The sequence below is a fragment of the Natator depressus genome, chromosome 1 (assembly GCF_965152275.1).
Source record: "Natator depressus isolate rNatDep1 chromosome 1, rNatDep2.hap1, whole genome shotgun sequence".
Lineage (NCBI taxonomy): Eukaryota > Metazoa > Chordata > Testudines > Cheloniidae > Natator > Natator depressus.
The window spans coordinates 51,937,011-51,958,574 of record NC_134234.1 but is presented as its reverse complement, the minus strand read 5'-3'; the positions used below and the strand labels follow the sequence as shown (position 1 = coordinate 51,958,574).

The 21,564-nt window shown below is 45.4% G+C and overlaps 1 protein-coding gene across 3 annotated transcripts in view; it reads left to right on the top strand.

The window, feature by feature from the left end:
• The window catches only part of SMAD9 (SMAD family member 9), a 71,009-nt gene that overhangs the window by 37,599 nt on the left and 11,846 nt on the right, over positions 1-21,564 (top strand). For 2 of the 3 annotated variants that reach the window (XM_074959712.1, XM_074959705.1), the window contains exons 4-6: positions 1,583-1,690; positions 10,101-10,322; positions 19,771-20,027. In XM_074959712.1, coding sequence (XP_074815813.1) covers positions 1,583-1,690; positions 10,101-10,322; positions 19,771-20,027 — 587 coding nt within the window. The remainder of the gene's footprint in view (positions 1-1,582; positions 1,691-10,100; positions 10,323-19,770; positions 20,028-21,564) is intronic. The other variant, XM_074959720.1, reaches the window with a different exon arrangement.

The following is a 21,564-nucleotide window of genomic DNA, read 5'->3' as shown; positions in this document are numbered from 1 at the left end:
GTTAAGGCTAGAGGGAAGGTGCTAGTGGAAATGATCAAATGTTTGAGAGGCCAGTCTCCCTCTGCACATACATGTGTGGAACTGCAGCCTCTGTTCTAAAATATTTGTTCTGCAAATTACTGGCCAGCCTCTGCTCCTCCATTTGTGAGAGCGGTTCTTGAGATAGTGGGGATTGGGTTAATCCCACCTGGATTAGATCATTTTTGTTTAAGTACATCTTTGCACATCTAGGTCCAGACCATTTCATGACCCAGAGAGTTCTGATTAACATGGTGGAAGATCTGCCGGTAAGGGACAAGGATGTCTTCTCCCTGCTAATTATGTTAGACCTATCACCAGGTGTTGGTAGCCTAGCTGTGGTCCGTGGTAGGTGTGGGTGTTGCCATGACTCTTCTGTGACTGAGCTGCCTTGTAGAAGGGAGTTCCCAAAAGATAGGGGTGCTCATCATTGTCCAGTTTCCCTGCTTGCTCTGTTCTATTCCTTATCTTGTTGAACGTGTATGAGCCGGATGGGAGATAGGGATACGGACTGGGATACAGAGTGATACTAGTGACTTCTAACTGTGTGCCTCCTTTCCTGTTGTCCTGCTGTAACTATCTCTTGGTTGTCTTACAGACAGATTTGTTTGGATGGGGGACAGCTGGCTGAAACTCAATCCAGATAAAGCTTACGTAATGTTTCTGGCACCTCTTGTTTTGAAGTGGTTGTGGATGCTTTTTGCACCTCTGTTATTCCCAGGGCAAGGCCACCACTTGCTAGGCAGGTCAGGAGAATAGGGGTCATTCTGAATTGCTTTCCAGAGTGGAAACTCCTAGTACAACACTACTTCACAGTGGCTATCACTCGACCTGGAAAGTGCCCGGTTCTGTCTAATGCAGAACTCATTACAGTTATACCCACGTTCCTCACCACTATTGTAATTCAGTCCTGATTGGTCTTTGCTTGAATCTGATCCAGAGGCTGCAATGGCTGCAGAATGCAGTGGCTATCATTTGCTTCATGGCATGGGGCAAGATAGTTAGCAATGCCTACCTTCCACATTCTGCCTATAATCCATCTGATTCATTTTCAGGTCTTGCTGACTGTGTATTAGTCTAGGCCTGTGTGCGGCTCTCTCTCCCCCATCAAGGCAGTTGAGATCAGCTAGTGTGTCTTTGCTCTCCAACCTCACCAGGATTCCATGTGAAGCGGGCTGGGTTCAGGGAGCCCATTTATGGAACTCCACTTTTTCTATGGAGTTTGGGTTTGAGGCCAAACTGGGACTGGGTGCAGACTAACCAGTGCCAAAATCAAAGCTGAAATTTCTGTCATCTTGGACCACATCCAAACTGTATTTGGAAATTAGGACCCTTCTGCCTTTGGACCTGACACAGAGCCTAAACCATAGGGACAGATTCATCTCCAGGGATTTGAATCTGAAACAGTCTTGACCTGGAGTTTGAGGAGGGCAGGGGTTCAGACTCAGGTTCTGTTTTGGACCCTTCTCCAGTTAAACTATGCTGAAGTAGTGTTGAATAGTTACCAGGCAGACCTGGGTAGAATTTACCAACTTGCTGATCTCAGTGTCTTTCTGTTTTTTAGTTGAAACGCCCCCACCTTACAATGCAAGAGAAACACCAGGAAACCAAAATGGACGATCAGTGGATGCAACAGCTGACAATCAGTTAGTGCTATCATTGCCCAATGGAGGTAAATCTGCTGCTGGAGAAACTGAAAATATACAAGTATTTGTACTGCTCCCCAGGGAAAAATTCTTAGCCAAAGAATTATTATATATTCTTCAGAGCAGGAAGGCCTATTGTTCTTTTTCGAGTGCTTGTCCCTATGTGTATTCCACATGTGGGTATGCATTTGCACCGTGCACCCGAATCTGGAAATTCTTCAAAGCAGTGTCCATTGGCCCGCACATGCGCAGTAGATCTCCTTGTGCTCCTGGCCTAGGGTATAAGAGGGAGTGAGGGTTGACGCCTCTCCAGTTCCTTCTTACTGCCATATGGTCTGAGTCCGACTCATGTCCTCCGTCGCTCAGTTGTATAACCTGCAAAGAAAGAAAATATTTGTAAATAGTTATATATTTTAGCTTAGTAATTAGTAGTTAAATTTATAGTTAGCATAGAATATTTCTTTTCCCTGGTTGGGGAACCTGCTCCTCTGCTCTGGGACTGTGCTCAGATTCCCAGGATTCAAGAATTGCATCTCCTGCCCTTGCTCCTTTTCCATCAGATGGAACATCAGCGGTGCCTTTATTGTCTGGGTGAGGCACATATCTCTGCAAAGTGCAGGATCTGTCGCTTCTTCCCACCCAGAACTTGAGAAGCCTGTGAGCTTCGCCTACGAAAGCACGTGAGGGAGAAGGCTAGGTGGCTCTCATCTGTGCCTCTCCAAGCACATGCTTTGGAGTGGAGCCTTCAACATCTAAGTCCAAGGACTCTTCTTGTAGGGCTGCCCATGAGAGTAGAGGGCACTCCTCATGGGCACAAGGACAGATCCCCGCCGAGGACTGTCCACAAGAAACGCCCTTCCTCCCTGAGCCTGTCCAGGTGAGGTGAGAAGTTGCCTACGGAACCTCTGCTGACGACTCCCAGATTGGAGGACAAGGCACATCTGTAACAGTGGGCTTTGCCAGATCTGAGGTTAAGGAGGCAGCCCAGGCTTGTCATTCAGTAGCAAGAGAGGGATTTAAGAATTCAGTGACTCAGGTACCAGGACAAAAGATTCTGATTTTATTTGCATCTGTGGGGTCACAAAAGTTAGAAGTATTAATGAAAACAAACACCATTATCCAGGTTGTAGTGACGAAGATCAAATAAGGAATGAAGGGAGGGAGGAATGTGTAACGCAGCAAGATCTAAGTCAAAATCAGGACTGATTTATCGACTCAATTTGGGGTGAGTTACTTATCCATCGTAAAGCACTCTGTTCAGAGGCTTTAGTATTTCCATCTTTTTTTTTTTTTTAATGTCACATTGCTGTAATACATACTTATATTTTCTGAATAATAAGTAGTGTTACTGGTGCACAGAAAGAGCTGTAGAGAAGGTCAGCTCTTCATCCCCACGCTCTGTGTGGGAGACCTAGTGAAAGCTGGGAGGGTTGGAAGCCCCCATCCCTATGCTAAAGGCTAGGGCATGGAACAGCTTTAGAGCCACTTTGCAACTATTCTTCTTCGAGTAGTGTCCCTGTGGGTTCTCCACTGTAGGTGTATCTGCGTCCCTGCGCCTCTAATCAGAGATTTTAGGTAGTCATGTCATAGAATCATAGAATATCAGGGTCGGAAGGGACCTCAGGAGGTCATCTAGGCCAACCCCCTGCTCCAAGCAGGACCAATCCCCAACTAAAGCATCCCAACCAGGGCTTTGTCAAGCCTGACCTTAAAAACCTCTAAGGAAGGAGATTCCACCACTTCCCTAGGTCACCCTTTCCAGTGGTCTGCCTCAAGGCTATCTAGCGCTGCGTGAGTGAACCCCCCCTCAGTTCCTTATCGACCACCTTTGGCCTCCAGCTGAGCGAGGACTTTTTTTTTTTTTTTTCTCTCTCTACATCTTTAGCTTAAGTAGTTGTTGTTTTTGGTTCTTTTGGTCTTCTTAATAGTTAATGTTTCTGTTTACCCTGCTGGGCTAAAAGAAGAAAAAGAACTTCAGTTTACCTTTCCTTCCCTTGTGGGAGGATCCCCCTTGTCCCTCCCCCCACCCCAGGGGTCTTGAGAGGTTATTCTAACTTCTCTTGGTTTAAAAAAGAAAGAGTGAGAGAGAGAGAAGAGGAGGACAGAACGTCTTTTTTTCTGCATTCCTCAGTGCTAGAGAGAGACAGCTCCTACCTCCCTGGGCATGTCTGGCTCTCCTAGCTTCAAGAGGTGCCTCTCCTGCAAGAAGTCGATTCCTGTAATAGCCAGACACTCTCACAGTGTCCAGTACCTGGGAGAGTCCCATATCCCTCAGAAGTGCTCTCTCTGCCACCAGCTAAAGCTGAGGTCTCGCGAGACCTGGGAGCTGAAGTTAAAAGTCCTCCTTATGGAGAAGGCACTTCAGCTGCCAGGGGACTCCGGTGCCAACCCCGGATCCTCCCCGGAGCTTTCAACTTCAAAGGGGGTAGAGACGCAGAAAAAACAGCAGATTCCCCCCATAAAGGCTCAAGGAGAAAGGGCTCCAAGCACCGTTGGCCTGTCAAAGGGCTTCCCCAGTGTGATCGGCCACCTCAGTACTGGCAGCTCCGAAATGCGGTACCCAGAAGCATCAGGGTTCCTCCGCTGTGAGCTCAGCAGCACTGCCTAGAGAAGCGGTGGCTCAGGCTCCGAGGCAGTGGTACTGCCCCCTGAGGAGAAAGACAAATACCGTATTGCCTCTAAAGGAGTGGCACCGAGTAAACCTTTGTTACCAAATTTGACAAAACTCCCATTTAGGGAGCGCTCTGCACCTTCACAACCATTGGTACCAGCAACGTATCACAGACCCTCTCTGTGGTACCGAGTGAGCCGATGATACCGCAAGAGTTCTGGTATCCTAGCGACCTGACGGTTGGTGAAGAAACATAATCGCCATTACTCAGTATCGGAGCCCCGGTACCGAGTGCATCCCGGTGCCCGGAATCATCCTCAGCACCAGGCTGTATGCCACCAACATCTTGGTCAATGCCACCCTTACCCAGTGATGAGTCTGACAGTGACCAGAAGGATGTCATTTCCCTGGCTTCTCACCATGGCCCACTGTTACAATACAAGGGTCCTCAATTCCATCGAGCCAACTATCGTGCTATGGGCCCCTTGGGCGTCTCCGCCATCCATGCCTTTCCCTCGCCTATGGCTGTATTGGGATCCTTGGGCGACGTACACATCCCACACGTCAAGGGTGTCCATTGTCTCTCAGAGAGAATACACCAAATGGTCCCCTCCGACCTCTCTGTCCAGAGCCCCTGAGCCAGTGGAGGAGGAAGCTTTGGAAGAACAGGAAGAAGGACTTGAAGGAGAAGCTACCCCTCCTGAAATCTTCTCCTCATCTTCACCAGACAAGGCTGTAATGCCCCCCCCCCCATCACTTGGTGATGATTTTAAGACCAAGAGGGTGGCAGATGAGCTGCAAAGTCACCTGCAGGAGGTGACAGACACATTGCAAACTGGTGAATATTCTGCACACTGCCTCATCATCCAGAATTGCCCTCCCAGTTAACGAGGTGATTCTAGATCCTGCCAAAGTCATCCGGCAGACACCAGCCTCCATTGCACCAACCTGCAAGAAAGCTGACAAGAAGTACTACATCCCTCCCAAAGAGGCAGACTTTTTGTTTTAAATCTGCAACCTGACTCAATTGTAGCAGATGTGATTAATGCACGTGGCAGACAACATCATGTAAAGTCGACCCCATACAATCGACACTGGAAGAGACTAGATCTCTTTTTGGAGGAAGGCATATTCATCGGCAACATTGCAGTTTAGCGTCGCGAACCTCCAAGCTGTCATGGTCAAATGTGATTTGATTAATTATATGAAACTCAGTGCATTTGTGGAACATTTACCAGAGGTGCAGAAGGCGCAATTTCAGGCCATTGTCAGAGAGGGCCAGTTAGTAGCTAGAACTGTGCCACAGATGGCACTGGACACAGCGATCCGCTCGGTGTCCATGGCAGTGGTAATGAGGCGGGCTTCCTTGTTACACCTTTTCAGTGTTGCCCAAAGAACTGTAGACGCCAGTGGAAGATCTCGCGTTGAAGGGCCCAAGCTCTTTGTGAATAAGACGTACTCTTCTCTCTACACCCTGAAGGATTCCCGGGCCACATTACGCTCTCTGGGAATCTACACTACAGGACAAAAGAGAAGATACAGCTCTCAACCACAGCAGAGGTCATGACCTCCTCAGTACCCATCGTCACAGCATGATTACAAACCGCAGCGCAAAAAGCCCACAGTACAAAAGCGGAAGCAGTCAGCACCCCAATCCGCATCCTCTCTTACCGCCTCCGCTGAACACTTTTAATGGGTTGGTTGAGAGTCCAAATAGCTATTTCTTGCAACATCAGCTGCCTTCTACCTGTCATGTCCTGTTGGAAGTTGCCTAGTCCTCTTTCACAGCAGTTGGGACAATATCACCTCTGACAGATGGGTCTTGGAGATTATTTCGAAGGGTTATGCCATTTAATTCCCTTTCCCTCTTCAGGGACCCTTTTCATGAGAACCTACTTCACCACGAAAATAGACGTATTACACTTAGGGGCCATAGAACCAATCACGATGCAACTCAGAGGCAAGGAGTTATACTTCAGTTATTTCCTGATTCCCCAAGGCGAAGGGAGGGTAGAGGCCCATTCTAGATGTAAGGGCACTAAACAAATACGTAAAGGCACAGAAGTTCCAGATGATCACCCTAGCAGCCATTATTCCAGCTCTGGAGCAAGGAGATTGGGTTGCAGCCCTCAGCCTACAAGATACTGACTTCCACATCTCCACCCTCACGAGTCTCATAGGGACAGTCCAGGCCATCCCCCAAACATCGGCCAGGAGCTTTCTGCAGCTGCTAGGTCATATAGCAGCGTGAACCTTTGTCACTTCAAACACCCAGATGTTCATGAGGTGTCTTCAGATGTGGCTCAGTTAAGTCAATTCCCCGAACAGGGACAGACGACTATGCATGGCACTGATAGCAGTTTGGTTAAAGTACTTTCTGGATAGGTTTCAAGCAGGTGTTCCATTTGTGCAGCCACCACCGACGCTGACTCTAACAACAGACGCTTCCCTAATAGGCTTTGGAGCCAACCTATGTGACCGAAAGGTTCAAGGCAAGTGGTCTTCCACAAGAGTGGCCCTCCATATTGATTCTTTGGAGGTAATAGCAGTCAGGAACATCTGTGCACACTTTCTGCCATTCATCAAAAATACCCACACAAAGGTCATGATGGACAATATGACCTGTATGTTTTACATAAATCACCAAGGGGTCACCAGATCTCCCTCCCTCTGCATGGAAGCACTCAAACGTTGAAATTGGTGCATCCATCACAGTGTGCTCATCTCAGCTATGTATCTGCAGACTGCAACAGCTGACAGTCTGTCGGAACTCACAGCCACAAATAGGAACTGAACTCAGGTGCTTCACAACATATTCACCCTTTGGGGAACCCTGACTACAGATCTTTTCACTATTTACTGAAACAGGAAACGTCCTCGCTACTGCTCCAGGGCTGGCCTGGGGACACATTCACTGGGAGCTGTACTCATCCTTCTATGGGACAGGGACCTTTATATGCCTTTCCTCCATTCCCTCTCATATCCAAAGTCCTCTTGAAAATCCGACGGGACAAAGTGTGAGTTATTCTGATTGTCCCCTTCTGCACAAGACAAGTCTGGTTCCCTTACTGGACACACATGACAGTATGCCCTCTGGTTGCTCTTTGGCCCATTCCTCACTTGCTCTCTCAAAACAACAGGATGATCCTTCACCTCAATCTGCGGATCCTCCATCTCAGTGTTTGGCTCCTTCGTGGTTCCAAGACTTAGAGGTAGAGTGCTCTGACAAGGCGAAATATGTGTTGCTACACAGCCAAAAGTTGACCACTCCATGTACATACCTACAAAAATGGAAACAATTCTAAATTTGGTGTCATTCTAAGCACATAGACCAGGCTTTGTCCTCTCTCCCTCTTGTTTTAGACCTCAAGAGGTCAAAACTCTTGCTCCACTCCCTTCAGGTACATCTTGCAGCCGTAACGGCCTTCCACCATCAAGTAGACGGATACTTGGTGTTCACTCACCTGCTGATGTATAGATTCCTTAAGGCATTGCTAATCTCTTCCCGTGTATGAGACCACCCTCTCTGACCTGGGATCTTAACCTAGACTTAAACCTCCCTTTGAGCCCATGGCAACTTGCTCTCTCTTTCACCTGTCCATGAAGACAGCATTTCTAATTGCCATCTCCTCACGTAGGTGCATAGGAGAAATTGCGGCCCTGATAGTACACCCCCTATTCATGGTCTTTTTTAAAGATAAAGTAACCCTGAGGCTGCATCCCAAGTTTCTCCCTAACGTTGCCTGCTCCTTCCATATGAATCAACAGATCCATTCCCCTGGTTTTTTCCCCCAAAAAACCACATTGTGACAACAGGAAAGCTGCTCTGCATATGATAGATGTTAGAAGAGCACTAGCATTCTACTTGGACAGGATTAAGGACTTTCTTTTATTCACAGAAAGACACACAGGCTCTGTGATATTGGCTCCGTGTCTATCCAAAAGGGTCTTCAGTTGCATCTCTGCAATCTCTGTTATCAAGGACTCAACTTGTTGCCTCTATCTGGAGTCTGTACGCACTCCACAAGGTCAATTTCTACCTCGGTTGCACTCTTTAAAGATGTCCCTATCTTGGAAATCTGCAGAGCAGCAACTTAAGCCTCTGACCACACTTTCACAGAACATTTATGTGATCACTGGAGATTGGGCCTCCGATGTCATCTTCGGCTCCTCAGTACTCTCTGTAGTAACAAACTCCACTCCGAAGCCCCAGCCCACCATGGGGGATACTGCTGTGAAGTCACCTACAGTGGAGCACCCATAGGGACGCTATTCAAACAATAAAAAGTTACTCACCTTGTGCACGTATGGGTGATCCACAACCTGCCCTTCTCCCCTCTACTTCAGAGTTCTCAATACGGGGCTGTGTGGTAGAGAAGGAACTGAGGGAGGAGGGTTCACCTACGCTGCGCTAGAAAGCCTTGAGGCAGACCATGAGGGAGGAGAGCGCATGTGCGGGCTGAACAGGCCTAAAATCTCCAATTAGAGTCGCAGTGGAGCACCCTTAGGGGGACACATCTTGAAGAACCATCATTACTGCAGAAGGTGAGTAACTTCCTCCCTCTACGGCCTCTGGGCTACAGTAGTGACTACAGACCTCAGCTTGCAGACCTACTGACTTGCTCCTCCCTTAGCCCACCCCTTCACCCGTCTCAGAGACAACCACCGAGGAGCAGTGCCCCATGGAATCTGTGGTACGAGAAGTTCCTCTGCTCTGGTTTCCTATGGGCCTGCTCTGAGTGCAGTTGTTATGATTGCTCCTTGTACTGAAGTACTGCACAGATGCCAGGTTCAGGGCTTCGCTGTGCTGAGCACTGTGCAACACATATTAAAGTACAGTCCCTACCCTCAAAAGCTTACAATCTCAATTAAGACAGGAAATCACAAGTGCATGTAGCTGACAACTGGAGGGGAGGGAGGATGAGGGTAACCAAGCTAGGAACGTGTGGGTACATATCACACCCATGTGGCAGCCACCACGTTTCCAGTCATCTTTCCTCTCCCCTCCCCCACCACAAATAAATACTCCCAGAAACATTAAGGACATCACTGATCCCTGCTGGCCACCTGCCTAGCTACTCTCAGTTAGAAACATATTGTACATTTCACAGCAGGAATGGGTTTCACTGCTTTTTGGGTCTCAAATGCCCATGGCAGGGGGACAGGTTAATTAATGCTCATGGGACAAATAAGATTCAGTTCTAATAAGCACCGAGATGGATCCTTATCCAGACTTTGAGTCTGCAAAACTTGGGGTTCCAGCAAGAACGGCCTTTTGTGTGGCATTTTGGCAGGCCATCCTGAGGTGTGTAAAAATTAAAAATAAGAAATGAAACAAAGGGATGATACATGCAAAACCTCCTTGCTTGGCGTTAGGTTTAATCGCACATTGCATGAAGGCTCAGCTCACTTTTTATTGTGAAACTGAACCAGTTTGCTCACTCCTGGCTCCTGTTTGTCAGAGATACAGTGCACATAACTGCCCGGGCACTGCAAATCTAACTCAACCTGGAAAGCTTCCAAGGGGGTGATTGGGCACAGTGCAGTAAAGAATTTAAGCACATGCTCTATTTTAAGCATACGAGTTGTCCAACTGGAGTGTCAGTGGGACTACTCAGATGCTTCCAGTTAAGCACATGCTCAAGTTCTCTAATGGTCTCCCTTTGGAAGCGCTAGTCAGCAAACTAAGAAGAAATGGAACCTGCTGTTGAGACTGCCCCTGACAAAAAGTGACTGATTAGATGGAGATCATGGTCTGAGAGTGTTTGGATAGAAAAACAAGCATTACTGTAACCTAGGCACCTGATTTATTTTATTTCCTACAGACTTTCGACCTGTTTGCTATGAGGAACCCCAGCACTGGTGCTCAGTTGCCTACTATGAACTCAACAACCGAGTAGGGGAGACTTTCCAGGCTTCCTCTCGGAGTATTCTTATAGATGGATTCACGGATCCTTCAAATAACAGGAACCGATTCTGTCTTGGACTGCTCTCTAATGTCAACAGGAATTCAACTATAGAAAACACCAGGCGACACATAGGAAAAGGTAAGAGCAAATTCCCTCTTATTGGTGAGGAATAGAGCTTGGAAGAACGTCCATTGTCTAGAACTAGAAAAGTCTGTCTGTCTGTCCATTGTATCTGTCTACCTAACCAACATGAATGTAAAGCCACCTGCTTGGCTTCTTTCTGAAGCAGTAGATGAGGCACTGATTCTTTACTGGGAAGAGGGTAGCTTTTTACACAGGTTATTTACTTGGCCTATATGAAACCCATAGTTAAAAACAAAACTTTGCTCTAACTTGGAAGTATGTGTTTTCATTTGTATTTATCAGAACTTCTGGCAACTGAGAATATTGCCATTGAAATGTCACTAAGAAAACAATTATTGGTGCCTTGCTGCTGGTTTTTCTATCACCAAAAAGCAGGTGGAGACAGACAACACACTAACTAGCTGAGCCATAAATTTAGATAGCACTGCTAAAGTTTCCTCTGTTGCTTTTTTTCTCTGGCAGGTTAAGGAAACCAGTCCGGTCTGATTCTGTGTTTCTGGGAACTTTTACTAATTAAATCTAAGAGAAATCTAAGGTTCTTTTTCACGTAGTTGCCCACATGTATTCCACTTCTGGTGAAGTGCACATGTGCTCCATACACACAAAACTGAATTCTTTTGGCCAGCAGCATCCATTGGGTCCATGTCTGGACTCTGTATGCCCTCGTCTCCCCCACCTGAGGCCGGAAAGAGCAGAGCAGGTCCAGCCGTCCTTCAGTTCCTTGCAATCGCCTGTGGCAGTAAGACAGAACCTCTGCAGTGTCCACTTCACTGTACATTGTGTGACTTTTTCTACTCGTGTATATAAATTCATTGTAGATAATGTCATTAGTATAGTTGTTATTTTTCTCTTACACCTGCTAGTTTTAAAACAATCACCTTTTTTTTATTATTATTTTTTTTTTTTTTAGTGTCCTTAGAGGCTTCTCTGGTACCAAGATTTAGCTGCTGTAGCTGAAACAAAATCCCTGGAGTTCAAAACTTGCCCCTCCTGTGATGCAACTATTCTGCTCAATGATGAGCATTTTAGATGTCTTTTTGCCTTGGAATCATAGAATATTAGGTTTGGAAGAGACCTCAGGAGGTCATCTAGTCCAACCCCCTACTCAAAGCAGGACCAATCCGCAACTAAATCATCCCAGCCAAGGCTTTGTCAAGCCGGGCCTTAAAAATGGAGATTCCACCACCTCCCTAGGTAACCTATTCCAGTGCTTTACCACCCTCCTACTGGAGATTGGCACATCCCCATCAGATTCTCAATCTGCCCTCCCCTTCTCCAAGAAGACACAGAAGGCTGCTACTTGCTGCAGCTCATCTCTGTTAGCAAGTTCCAAATTGGGTAAAAGTTGTCCAGTCGCCAGTATTTAGTGGAAACCTCTGGTCTGTGGCAGCCAGGTTGCTGGTCACCTCTTTGATCTGTCTTGCCTTTTCTCCCTGGGAGCTTGGCATCTGGACATCCCAGTTTGCCTGGAGTTTTTGCAGTTGTTGCTCCAACGGAGATTTGACAGCTCTCAGCCCTTTCTGGGAATCCTCCAGATGCTGCTGTAATTCGTTTTGTGAAGTTTCCAGGTCTTGTTTTAAATTCCTTTGTGAAACCTCCAGCTCTGGTTGTAGGTCTTGTTTAAAATCCCACTGGACATTTTTGATTGAGCAAGTACCTCCTTTATTTGTTCCGTCTTGGTTCAACAGAAGTCCAGCTCACAGTCTCTCTCTCCTTGGAAACTGGATCCCGCACTTGGCATCAGTGTGGCCCCTTTTCAGCCTGAGTGGCTAGTCACATTATGGGGCCCTGGGGATGTTCCAGCTGGAAGTAGAAGTTGATGGATTCTGATATTCTCTTTGATGCAGTCTTGTTTATTTATTAGGAATGTACAAAGCCCCCCTTCTCCGAATGCAGGAGGATCCCAGAACAAAAGGAGCAGTTTCTTAGTTTACAGCTCCAAGCCTCTTCAGCCTACAGCCCAAAAAAATCTCTCTCTAGCTTTTTCCAGGGTCACATGGTGTTCATAGGCTACTGCAGGGGTGGCCAACCTGTGGCTCCGGAGTCGCATGCGGCTCTTCAGAGGTTAATATGTGGCTCCTTACCTAGGCACTGATTCTGGGGCTGAAGCTCCAGATGCTAACTTCGTGTGCTGGAGGGTGCTCACTGCTCAACCCCCTGCTCTGCCCCAAGCCCTGCCCCCACTCCACCCCTTCTCCGAAGGCTACTGCCCCTTTCCCTGAGCCTGCCATGCCCTCACTCCTTCCCCCTGCCCCCCATAGCCTCCTGCACATGTGAAATAGCTGATTGCGGTGGGTGGGGGGAGTGGGGAGTAGGCACTGATTGGTGTGGGCTGTCAGCAGGTGAGAGGCACTGGGGGCTGGGGAGCGGATGGGGGCTGCTGACTTATTACTGTGGCTCTTTGGCAATGTACATTGGTAAATTCTGGCTCCTTCTCAGGCTCAGGTTGGCCACCCCTGGACTACTGCTTGGCCGCCTTGCTTTTTTGCCTCTCTCTCTCTCGCTCTCTCTGTTCTTGTCTTTTTCAGTCGTATATCACTTCTGCTATTCCCTTCCCTCCCCCAAACACACCTACCCAAAACAATACTCTGCCAAAAGCTTTTGGGTGGGTTCACACACTCCTTGTATTTTAGGTGAGGGTTTATGCTCATAGGCATGTTAATTGAAGGGTGAGTTCACACCTATCAGTCTCAAAGGGGGTTTAACTCAACCCACAATAAGGTTTCCCCCAGCTCATAATATCTTCCTGCTACTTCTGTGACCAGCAAATGGATCAGCAGTTTTAACCTTCTCAAAATAAAACAAAGCATGGAGTTTTGGATTTCCTTCTCCCTCTTCATAGACCACTGCTTTCTTTTTTGTTACTTCTCTCTCTGAGGGGATCTGAGTAATTGGGACATTTTAATGCCTAATGCCAGCTCTGATCTTGTCCCGTAGGCACCAAGGCTACATCTACACTACCACTTTTGACATAGCTACTGCCACTCGTGGAGGTGGTTTTATTATGTTGATGGGAGAGCTCTCTCCCACAGGCATAGAGCAGCTACACAAGTGGTCTTACAGCGTCGCAGCTGAATCAATACAGCTGTGCTGGTTTAAGCTTGCTAGTGGAGACATGGCCTAAGGCTCAGTTAAAACAGGCTCCTAGCATCTACTGAAATCAACAAAAGTTAGAAGCCTAAATGCCTTTGTGGATTTGAGCCTAATGATCTTCTGTTCTGTGACTGGTCCTCTTCCTTGTTCACAGAACCGTGAATCAGCACAATTCTGTTTCTGTCTTTGCCACAAAGTCACTTGGATGAGTTGCTGAAACTCTGTGTCTGGGTTTCCCCTCCGTAAAGCTGAAATAATAACACTTATCTAACTGACATTAGTTGTCTGAGGATTAAGTCCAGATGCCCCCCGACTTACGCAGTTGTTCCATTCTGGAACACCATGCGTAACTTGAATTTTGCATAAGTTGGAAACGTACACCTGACCATTACGCGCAAAAAAAACCCCCTCCTATTTCTAGCTTACGGAACTTTTTCCATAAGTGCGGATTTGCGTAAGTTGGGTCTTGCGTAACCCGGGGAGCGTCTGTATTTAGAGTCTGATTGGCACTTAGAAGATCTAAAACAAAGTATGAGCAATGATGTTGACATTTAGTCTTATAAAAGTTTTGATATAGGTCACTGATGCATTGGCAGGCCAACGGCAGAAACAGGGAAGAAACAGGAAACTTGGCTCTGCCACAGAAAAATAAGCAACCCAACCTCTACTATAAGTGTTTCCAGGAGAATTCTAGCCTTTTAAATAGTGTCTCCTTTCCTGATTGGGATCCAGAATAATCAATAAATGTACATGCCCCTGTTGGTATAATCCCAACTGCCTCTATTGCAGTGTGCATTTGAAGAAATAAACAAACTCTGAAGTGTTCAGTTATGGATTTCCCCCTTCCATTGGAATGGCTTCTGCTGGAGGACATAAAACAGCCAAATTGAACTGGACTATTCCCTGCTGAAGATACACTCAAGATTTTTGAGGTTGTAATTTATTTAGTTGCAGTAGTAAGTGTTGGTCTGAAGCTTTCATTAAGCAATGATCAGCTAAACTACGTTTTTTTTTTTTTTTTTTTTAAATGAGGGTCCAACAGAATACAACTCTCAGTGGCCCTAACCAGTTCCCAGTCTCAAAACAATATTTTAATTATCTCTAGTTCAGTCTTAAACTGATTGAAATGGTGAAGGCCTAAACCAAGTAACAAATCTGATATGCTTGGTACAAAAAACAGCATATCTGAAGGCCAAATGCAGGGATGCCATTCCTTGGCCTCCCGCCTTTCTACGTATTGTCCTTTGGAACAGTTAAGATGTTGTGTTGCTTCATGAAACCCCAAATAGTTATTTCTTTTTGAACAGTGGAAATGAGATAGTCATCCAGTTCCAGTTTATTCGAAAATTAAGACAAAGATTGTATATAAACATACTCTAGTATAGTAGTGTGTTGTAGATCCATAAACAGCAATTGCTAGGCCTCTCACGGTTAAAATTCTCATTTGAGGCAGCTAATTCCTATGAGTTTCCGCCCAAAGGGGAAGAACGGGAATGATCTCCAGAGTAAGAAGAAATGTGGTAAACACTAGTGGTTCTCATCTGTTCAGATCTGAAGATCTGTCTGTGTTGATTAAAAATCCTAGAACCTTACATTAGCTTTCTTCCTTTGAGTAGATTCCTAATTGTCCATGGAGGATCCTGGTCCAGCTGAGACTCTCTTTATTTCTCTGCATTTCCCTATTCATCCAACTTGAAAGGAAAATGCCCAGAAGGAGTGGAAATGCCCTAAGCACAGGACTGTAGGACAGGACTAACGATTGATAGTTCCTAAAGCATGTCAGATAGACAGATGAAAGCTGTTGAAATGGATACAACTATCTCTTCTGTTAACAGAAAAAACAGTGAGTAAACAAGATTAGATCATTAGGATAAGTGTATGTAATAGAATTGTCATCCAGTGTACCAGCCTGAAACTGTTTCCTGGAAATACCACATCAAAGCAAGTAATAATCCAGAGCATAGTGCAATTATCTGCTAGAAATTGGTCCAATTTCATCAGTCAAACTTCAAAGACAGACATGAGGCTTCTGATCTATTTACTTTGTAGTACCGAAAAGATCTGGAGGATTCTAGGGTGCTGGATCTCGGGGATCTGAAGAGATGAACGAAATCCCATAAAAGCATGGGAACTCCTCATTTGGGGATTCTGGAAGTGAGTGCAGCTGACTGGTTGTCATTGAAGGTGCTTGTCTCCAGTGAATGCACACTGGAGAAATGGAAATACCTTTGGCATTTTAGTTTCATCATATGCATATTTTTTTTTAAAATCCACAAAAATAAAATAGTGTCACCTAAATTTTCAGAAGTGACTTACGAGTTTGGTTGTCTTTCATTTTGGATGTTCAGTTTGAGATACCTTTTAAAGGGATTTGATTTTCAGAGGGTGGGTGCTCTGCATTTTCTGAAATCAGGTCCTTTAAGTTGTCTCAAGTTGGGCACCCAAAATTACTAGTATCTGCTGAAAATTTAAGCCACAGTGAATATTTTTATTTCTGGTTTTCTCTTCCTGCCCTGAGGCTAGTCAGTGGCAGTGTTCTCACTGTGTCTGCCTATATCACATACTTCTATTGCCCCATCACTGTAGTGTCTGAGCAGCTCGCTGTCAGTACATGTGTTTATCCACACAACATCCCTTTGTTCCCACTTTACAGATCGACCAAAAAAAGAGGCAGAGAGGCTTGTCTTCATTGCAACAGATAGTTCCACTGTTACTACACTTGAGCTAGCTTAGCTTGAGTGAGAGCAGCAACACTGTGAGCTAGAGATTAACTTTAGCTAGTGCGTGTGCAACATTAATTTGGCTTCCTTGTGCATGTGCATTATGATACAGTCTTTAATTACGTGATCATATAGTGTGTTTTCCACAGAACCCATCTCATTCAATGCCCAGGGTGGACCTGCTCTGGAAATGAATCAGGGCTGTGTAGTGAAGGCAACCGTTTGTATGACTCCTGCTTCATTTATTGCTAAAGTTGGAAAGTGTGTGGTGAATGAGGCAGGGGACTACAGGAGAAGAAAGTACTATATAATACTTAGTAGGGCTGTCAAACAATTTTTTTTAATCATGATTGATTGCGTGATTAAAAAAATAGAATATTTATTTAAATATTTTTGGATACTTTCTACATTTTCAAACATATTGATTTCAATTACAACACATAATACAAAGTGTACAGTGCTCACTTTATATTATTTTTATTACAAATATTTGTACTGTAAAAAAACAAAAGAAATAGTATTTTTCAATTCACCTAATACAAGTACTGTAGTAAAATCTCTCATGAAAATGCAACTTACAAATTTAGAATTATGTACAAAAAATAACTGCACTTAAAAATAAAACAGTGTAAAACTTTAGGGCCTACAAGTCCACTCAGTCCTACTTCTTGTTTAGCCAATCGCTCAAACAAGTTTGTTTACATTTGCAGGAGATAATGCTGCCCTCTTCTTGTTTACAGTGCCACCTGAAAGTAAGGACAGGCGTTCGCATGGCACTGTGGTAGCCAGCGTCACAAGATATTTATGTGCCAGATGCATTAAAAATCCATATGTCCCTTCATGCTTCAACCACCATTCCAGGGGACACGTGTCCATGCCGGTGAGGGGTTCTGCTTGATAACAATCCAAAGCGGTGTGGACCAACGCACATTCATTTTCATTATCTGAATCAGATGCCACCAGTAGAAAGTTGATTTTCTTTTTTGGTGGTTCGGGTTCTGAAGTTTCTGCATTGGAGAGTTGCTCTTTTAACTCTTAAAGGATGCTCCACACCTCGTCCCTCTCAGATTTTGGAAGGCACTTCAGATTCTTAAACCTTGGGGTCGAGTGCTGTAGCTATCTTTAGAAATCTCACATTGGTACCTTCTTTGCGTTTTGTCAAATCTTCAGTGAAAGTGTTCTTAAAACAAGCAACATGTGCTGGGTCATCATCCGAGACTGCTATAATATGAAATATATGGAAGAATGTGGGTAAAACAGAGCAGGAGACATGCAATTCTTCCCCAAGGAGTTCAGTCACAAATTTAATTAACACTTTTTTTAAAAAAAAAAAAAAAAACAAGCATCGTCAGCATGGAAGCATGTTCTCTGGAATGGTGGCCGAAGCACGAAGGGGCATACGAATGTTTAGCATATCTGGCACGTAAATGCCTTGCAGTGCCGGCTACAAAAGTCCCATGAGAACACCTGTTCTCACTTTCAGGTGACATTGTAACTAATAAGCGGGCAGCATTATCTCTTGTAAATGTAAACAAACTTGTTTGAGCGATTGGCTGAACAAGAAGTAGGACTGAGTGGACTTGTAGGCTCTAAAGTTTTGCATTGTTTTGTTTTTGAGTGCAGTTACGTAACAAAAAAGTCTTCATTTGTAAGTTGCACTTTCACGATAAAGAGATTTTACTACAGTACTTGTATGAGGTAAATTGAAATACTCTTGATTACAAATATTTGCACTGTAAAAATGATCAAAAATAATTTAAAGTGAGCACTGTACACTTTGTATTCTGTGCTGTAATTGAAAATCAATATATTTGAAAATGTAGAAAAACATCCAAATGTATTTAATCAGTTGGTATTCTATTGTTTAATAGTGCGTATAAAAGGGAGATTAACCGCAATTAATTTTTTTTTAATTAATCGCGTGAGTTAACGGCAATTGATCGACAGCCCTAATACTAAGTACTCTGAAAAATCAGGTGCTAATGTCTCAAGTGGGGCACTCAAAATTAGTGAATACATTTGGTGTTAATCTGTCTGTCCCTCGGTTCCCCATCTGTAAGGTGGAAATTCTACCCCCTCCTCTGAGTGTTTGGAAAATTAATTAATTTAATATTTTTAAACACTCAGATGCTGCAGGAAAAACACAGGAGGAAATTAGTACTGTTGTCCTTGTAGCAAGGTTTGAGTAGTGTAAATAAGGCAGGGACCACCCATTGAACAGTGAGGATAAAACGAATGGTTGAATGGCTGCTCGGTAAGAGAGTGCCCTCCGCTCTGTGTACTGAATGAGGTATATCCAGTGTGCAGGGGAGGGAATTAAGACTGCGCAGGCAACCTTAATTCTGTCATTTCCTAACTTTGTAGTGTGCTTGATTTTGCAACCTTAATAATGGTCTTTTGGTGTAGTTTTTTGGTATGGAATAGAATTGTGACATAATTCACTGAAAGGTTTGTTCTGTGCATGATATGTTACATTTAATGTGTATGTATGTAGGTGTTTATATGTATCAGTAGCAATATTTTATTATTTTGTATAGGAAATCTGTGACTTTACAGTAACTATCATTAGGGTGAGATACAGGAATTACATGGATGGAATAATAATGGGCTGGTTCCTGTATGTAGGACTGCATGTCTGTCCCTCCCCATCAGTCTCCAAGGGAGGCCATGCCCCTTTACTCCCAGGCCCCTGGCAAGACAAGGGTTACTGGGGGATTAGCAGTCTCTGAGGCCCTGGACCTCTAAGTAGGGCTAGGCAGCAAGAAGTCCAGGGCTCTGGCCTCAGGCAGGGCAGAGAAATGAGTGGTCTAACAAGCTCGGCCCTCAGACAGGGCAGAGTAGCTAGCAGTCTAGGGCTCAGGCCTGCAAACAGGACAGAGCACCAGTCTAGGGGCTCAGGCCTTCAGGCAGGGTGGAGCACCAAAGAGTCTGACATCCTAGCTCTGGCAAATGGCAGACAAATGCAGGCCTCTTGGCCTAAAGTGGGGAGGCTGCCGCCCTATGGTGGGGTTAGCAGTAGGGGGGACCCAGGCCCACCCTACTCCACTGGGTTCCAGCCCAGGGCCTTAACATTGGCAGATGGTTCCGCCAATGGGTCAGCGGTGATCCAGCCGAAATACGCTGACCTGGGTTCAGGTAACAACACAACTGGACTGTAGTCAGCTGTCCCTGGGCTACTTCCTATGCTCCCTTTGCTGTGTACCTGTGTCTTGGGGTTGTCCTCCGTACCCCCAGAATATGTCACCAGCAGCAGCTCCTCGGCGTCCTGGTTGGCTGGCAGCTCTGGCAATCCTGCCGAGTTAGCGCGGTTGAGGTCCTCTTCAGGCTCCCATTCTAGCAGCAGGTGGGAGGCATCTGTCTCCTTTGGTGGCTCTAGCCGAACTGAGCTTCATACTTCCTGGCCTGCCCTTTATACTTCCTGTCCCACCCCTCTGCTTTTGGCAGGGTGGGCGTGGGTGTCCTGGCTCCACCCACCAAGGTGTGGACGGGGGTTCCTTCTAATCAGTCTCTGAGGGAGACCACGCCCCCTGGCTACACTGTACAGAAGTAAAGTAGCCAAAGTGTAAAGCCCTGATATAATATATGTCAAGGATTACAGAGAAATAACTCGTGGGTTTTGTTCTTTCAAGGTGTCCATCTGTATTATGTTGGTGGCGAGGTGTATGCAGAATGCGTGAGTGACAGCAGCATTTTTGTACAGAGCCGCAACTGTAACTATCAGCATGGCTTCCACCCAGCCACTGTCTGCAAGATTCCCAGCGGCTGCAGCCTCAAGATTTTCAACAACCAGCTCTTTGCCCAGTTGCTCGCCCAGTCAGTCAACCATGGCTTTGAGGTGGTGTATGAGCTGACCAAGATGTGCACTATCCGAATGAGCTTTGTTAAAGTAAGGATTCCTTTTCTTCTGTTGCCTTTCTGGAAAGAAAAGGGAAATCCCTGGGATCAGTTAACTGTGTTGATCTTTTACAATAGAGTTTTTTGTCTAGCCACTAACATAAAAAAATGTATTAATGCTCCTAAACAATTCACAGTCTGTAGTTGCTGTAGAATGAAAGTGATGGGGCCTAGCTGTGAGGTGCTGAACACCTTCAGTTTTCATTGAACTTGATAGGAATTGATGGTGGTCCACACATTTCTGATCTCTCGCTGCAAGGAATGAAGAGAATCTCTTCAAAGCTGTTCATCAATCCCAGCCGTGTTCAGCTAGTGAGTTAGTATCTCCTTATGATCAATAGTATTGAAGACAACTGCCCATTGCCCACTGACTTGAGGAGACTGTTGACCACTGAAACTATTGCTTTTTTGGGCCATGGCCTGGTCTAAAGCCAGACTAACTGCTCTCCAGAAACTTGGAATGTATCAGATTCTGCTAGTTGACTTTTTTTCTACTATCTTCTCAATGCCCTTTCCCAGCAAGAGGAGACTAAGGCCAGATTTTTACATCTAGGTCCCCAAAGTCAGACTCCATAATCCGTATTTAGGCGCCTAGATAAAGGTGGGATGATTTTCAGAGTGCCCGTCATTCCCATTCAATATCATTTGAAGTTAGGGTTGCTCAGCACCTCTGAAAGCCAGCCCATTGCTGTTTAGGTGCAGAGTTCGAAGTCTGACTTTAGGCACCCAGGTTTGGAAATATCGACCTAAGTGAAAAATGAAAAAGCATAGGAGCAAGGGATAGAATACAGAACCTTTTGAGCTCTGCCGGCAGCTTGTCCTCTCATTTACAATTACAGTTTATAACCTCACAGGCCCGTCCATCTCCCATTAGTTTGTCCTGACGAAGGACATGTCTACATTTCGCAGGATTTAGCAACATGGCTATGTTGATGCAGTTGTGTCTCTAAAAGTTGGGCAGTGTAGCTGCTGTTTGTCGGCTCTTTTGCCAACAAAATACTTTAACATCTCTGTTAAAGTTTAACATTGCTGAACCACAAAAGTTTTGTCTTTTAATTGCTAGTGTAGACATAGTGTAAGAGGAGCCTGGTAACTTTCAGGTGGTTGAACAAACCTCTCCCAGTGCCTCTAGAGCTTATGATTGCAGTTCCGGGAGAAAGCTAACCACAGAGGACTGGAAGTTTTTTCTCTTCACTTCTTCAGCTCTGGAAGACTCCCTCAGTCTAGTTGATCTTGTTTGTAATAACTGACAGGTCTTTGCAGCTTTATACAAGCTGAGTGTATTTATGCCAGAGGGGACAGGGCTTTTGGGCCAAGAATCAGGACTGATCTGCCTAGAATGAATATCAGCAGGGTCAACCCCCCCCCCCCCCCCGAAAAGTGTCTAAACAGCTTCCTAAGTGCAGACCTTTCCTATAAAACCTTAAGGACCAAAGTCCTATCTGCATTTTGTGGACATTAAAAATCCCCTGGCACTTTTTTCCTAAGCGTGCAAGCCAAAGTCTCCCAAGCCATGATCTGCACTGTTA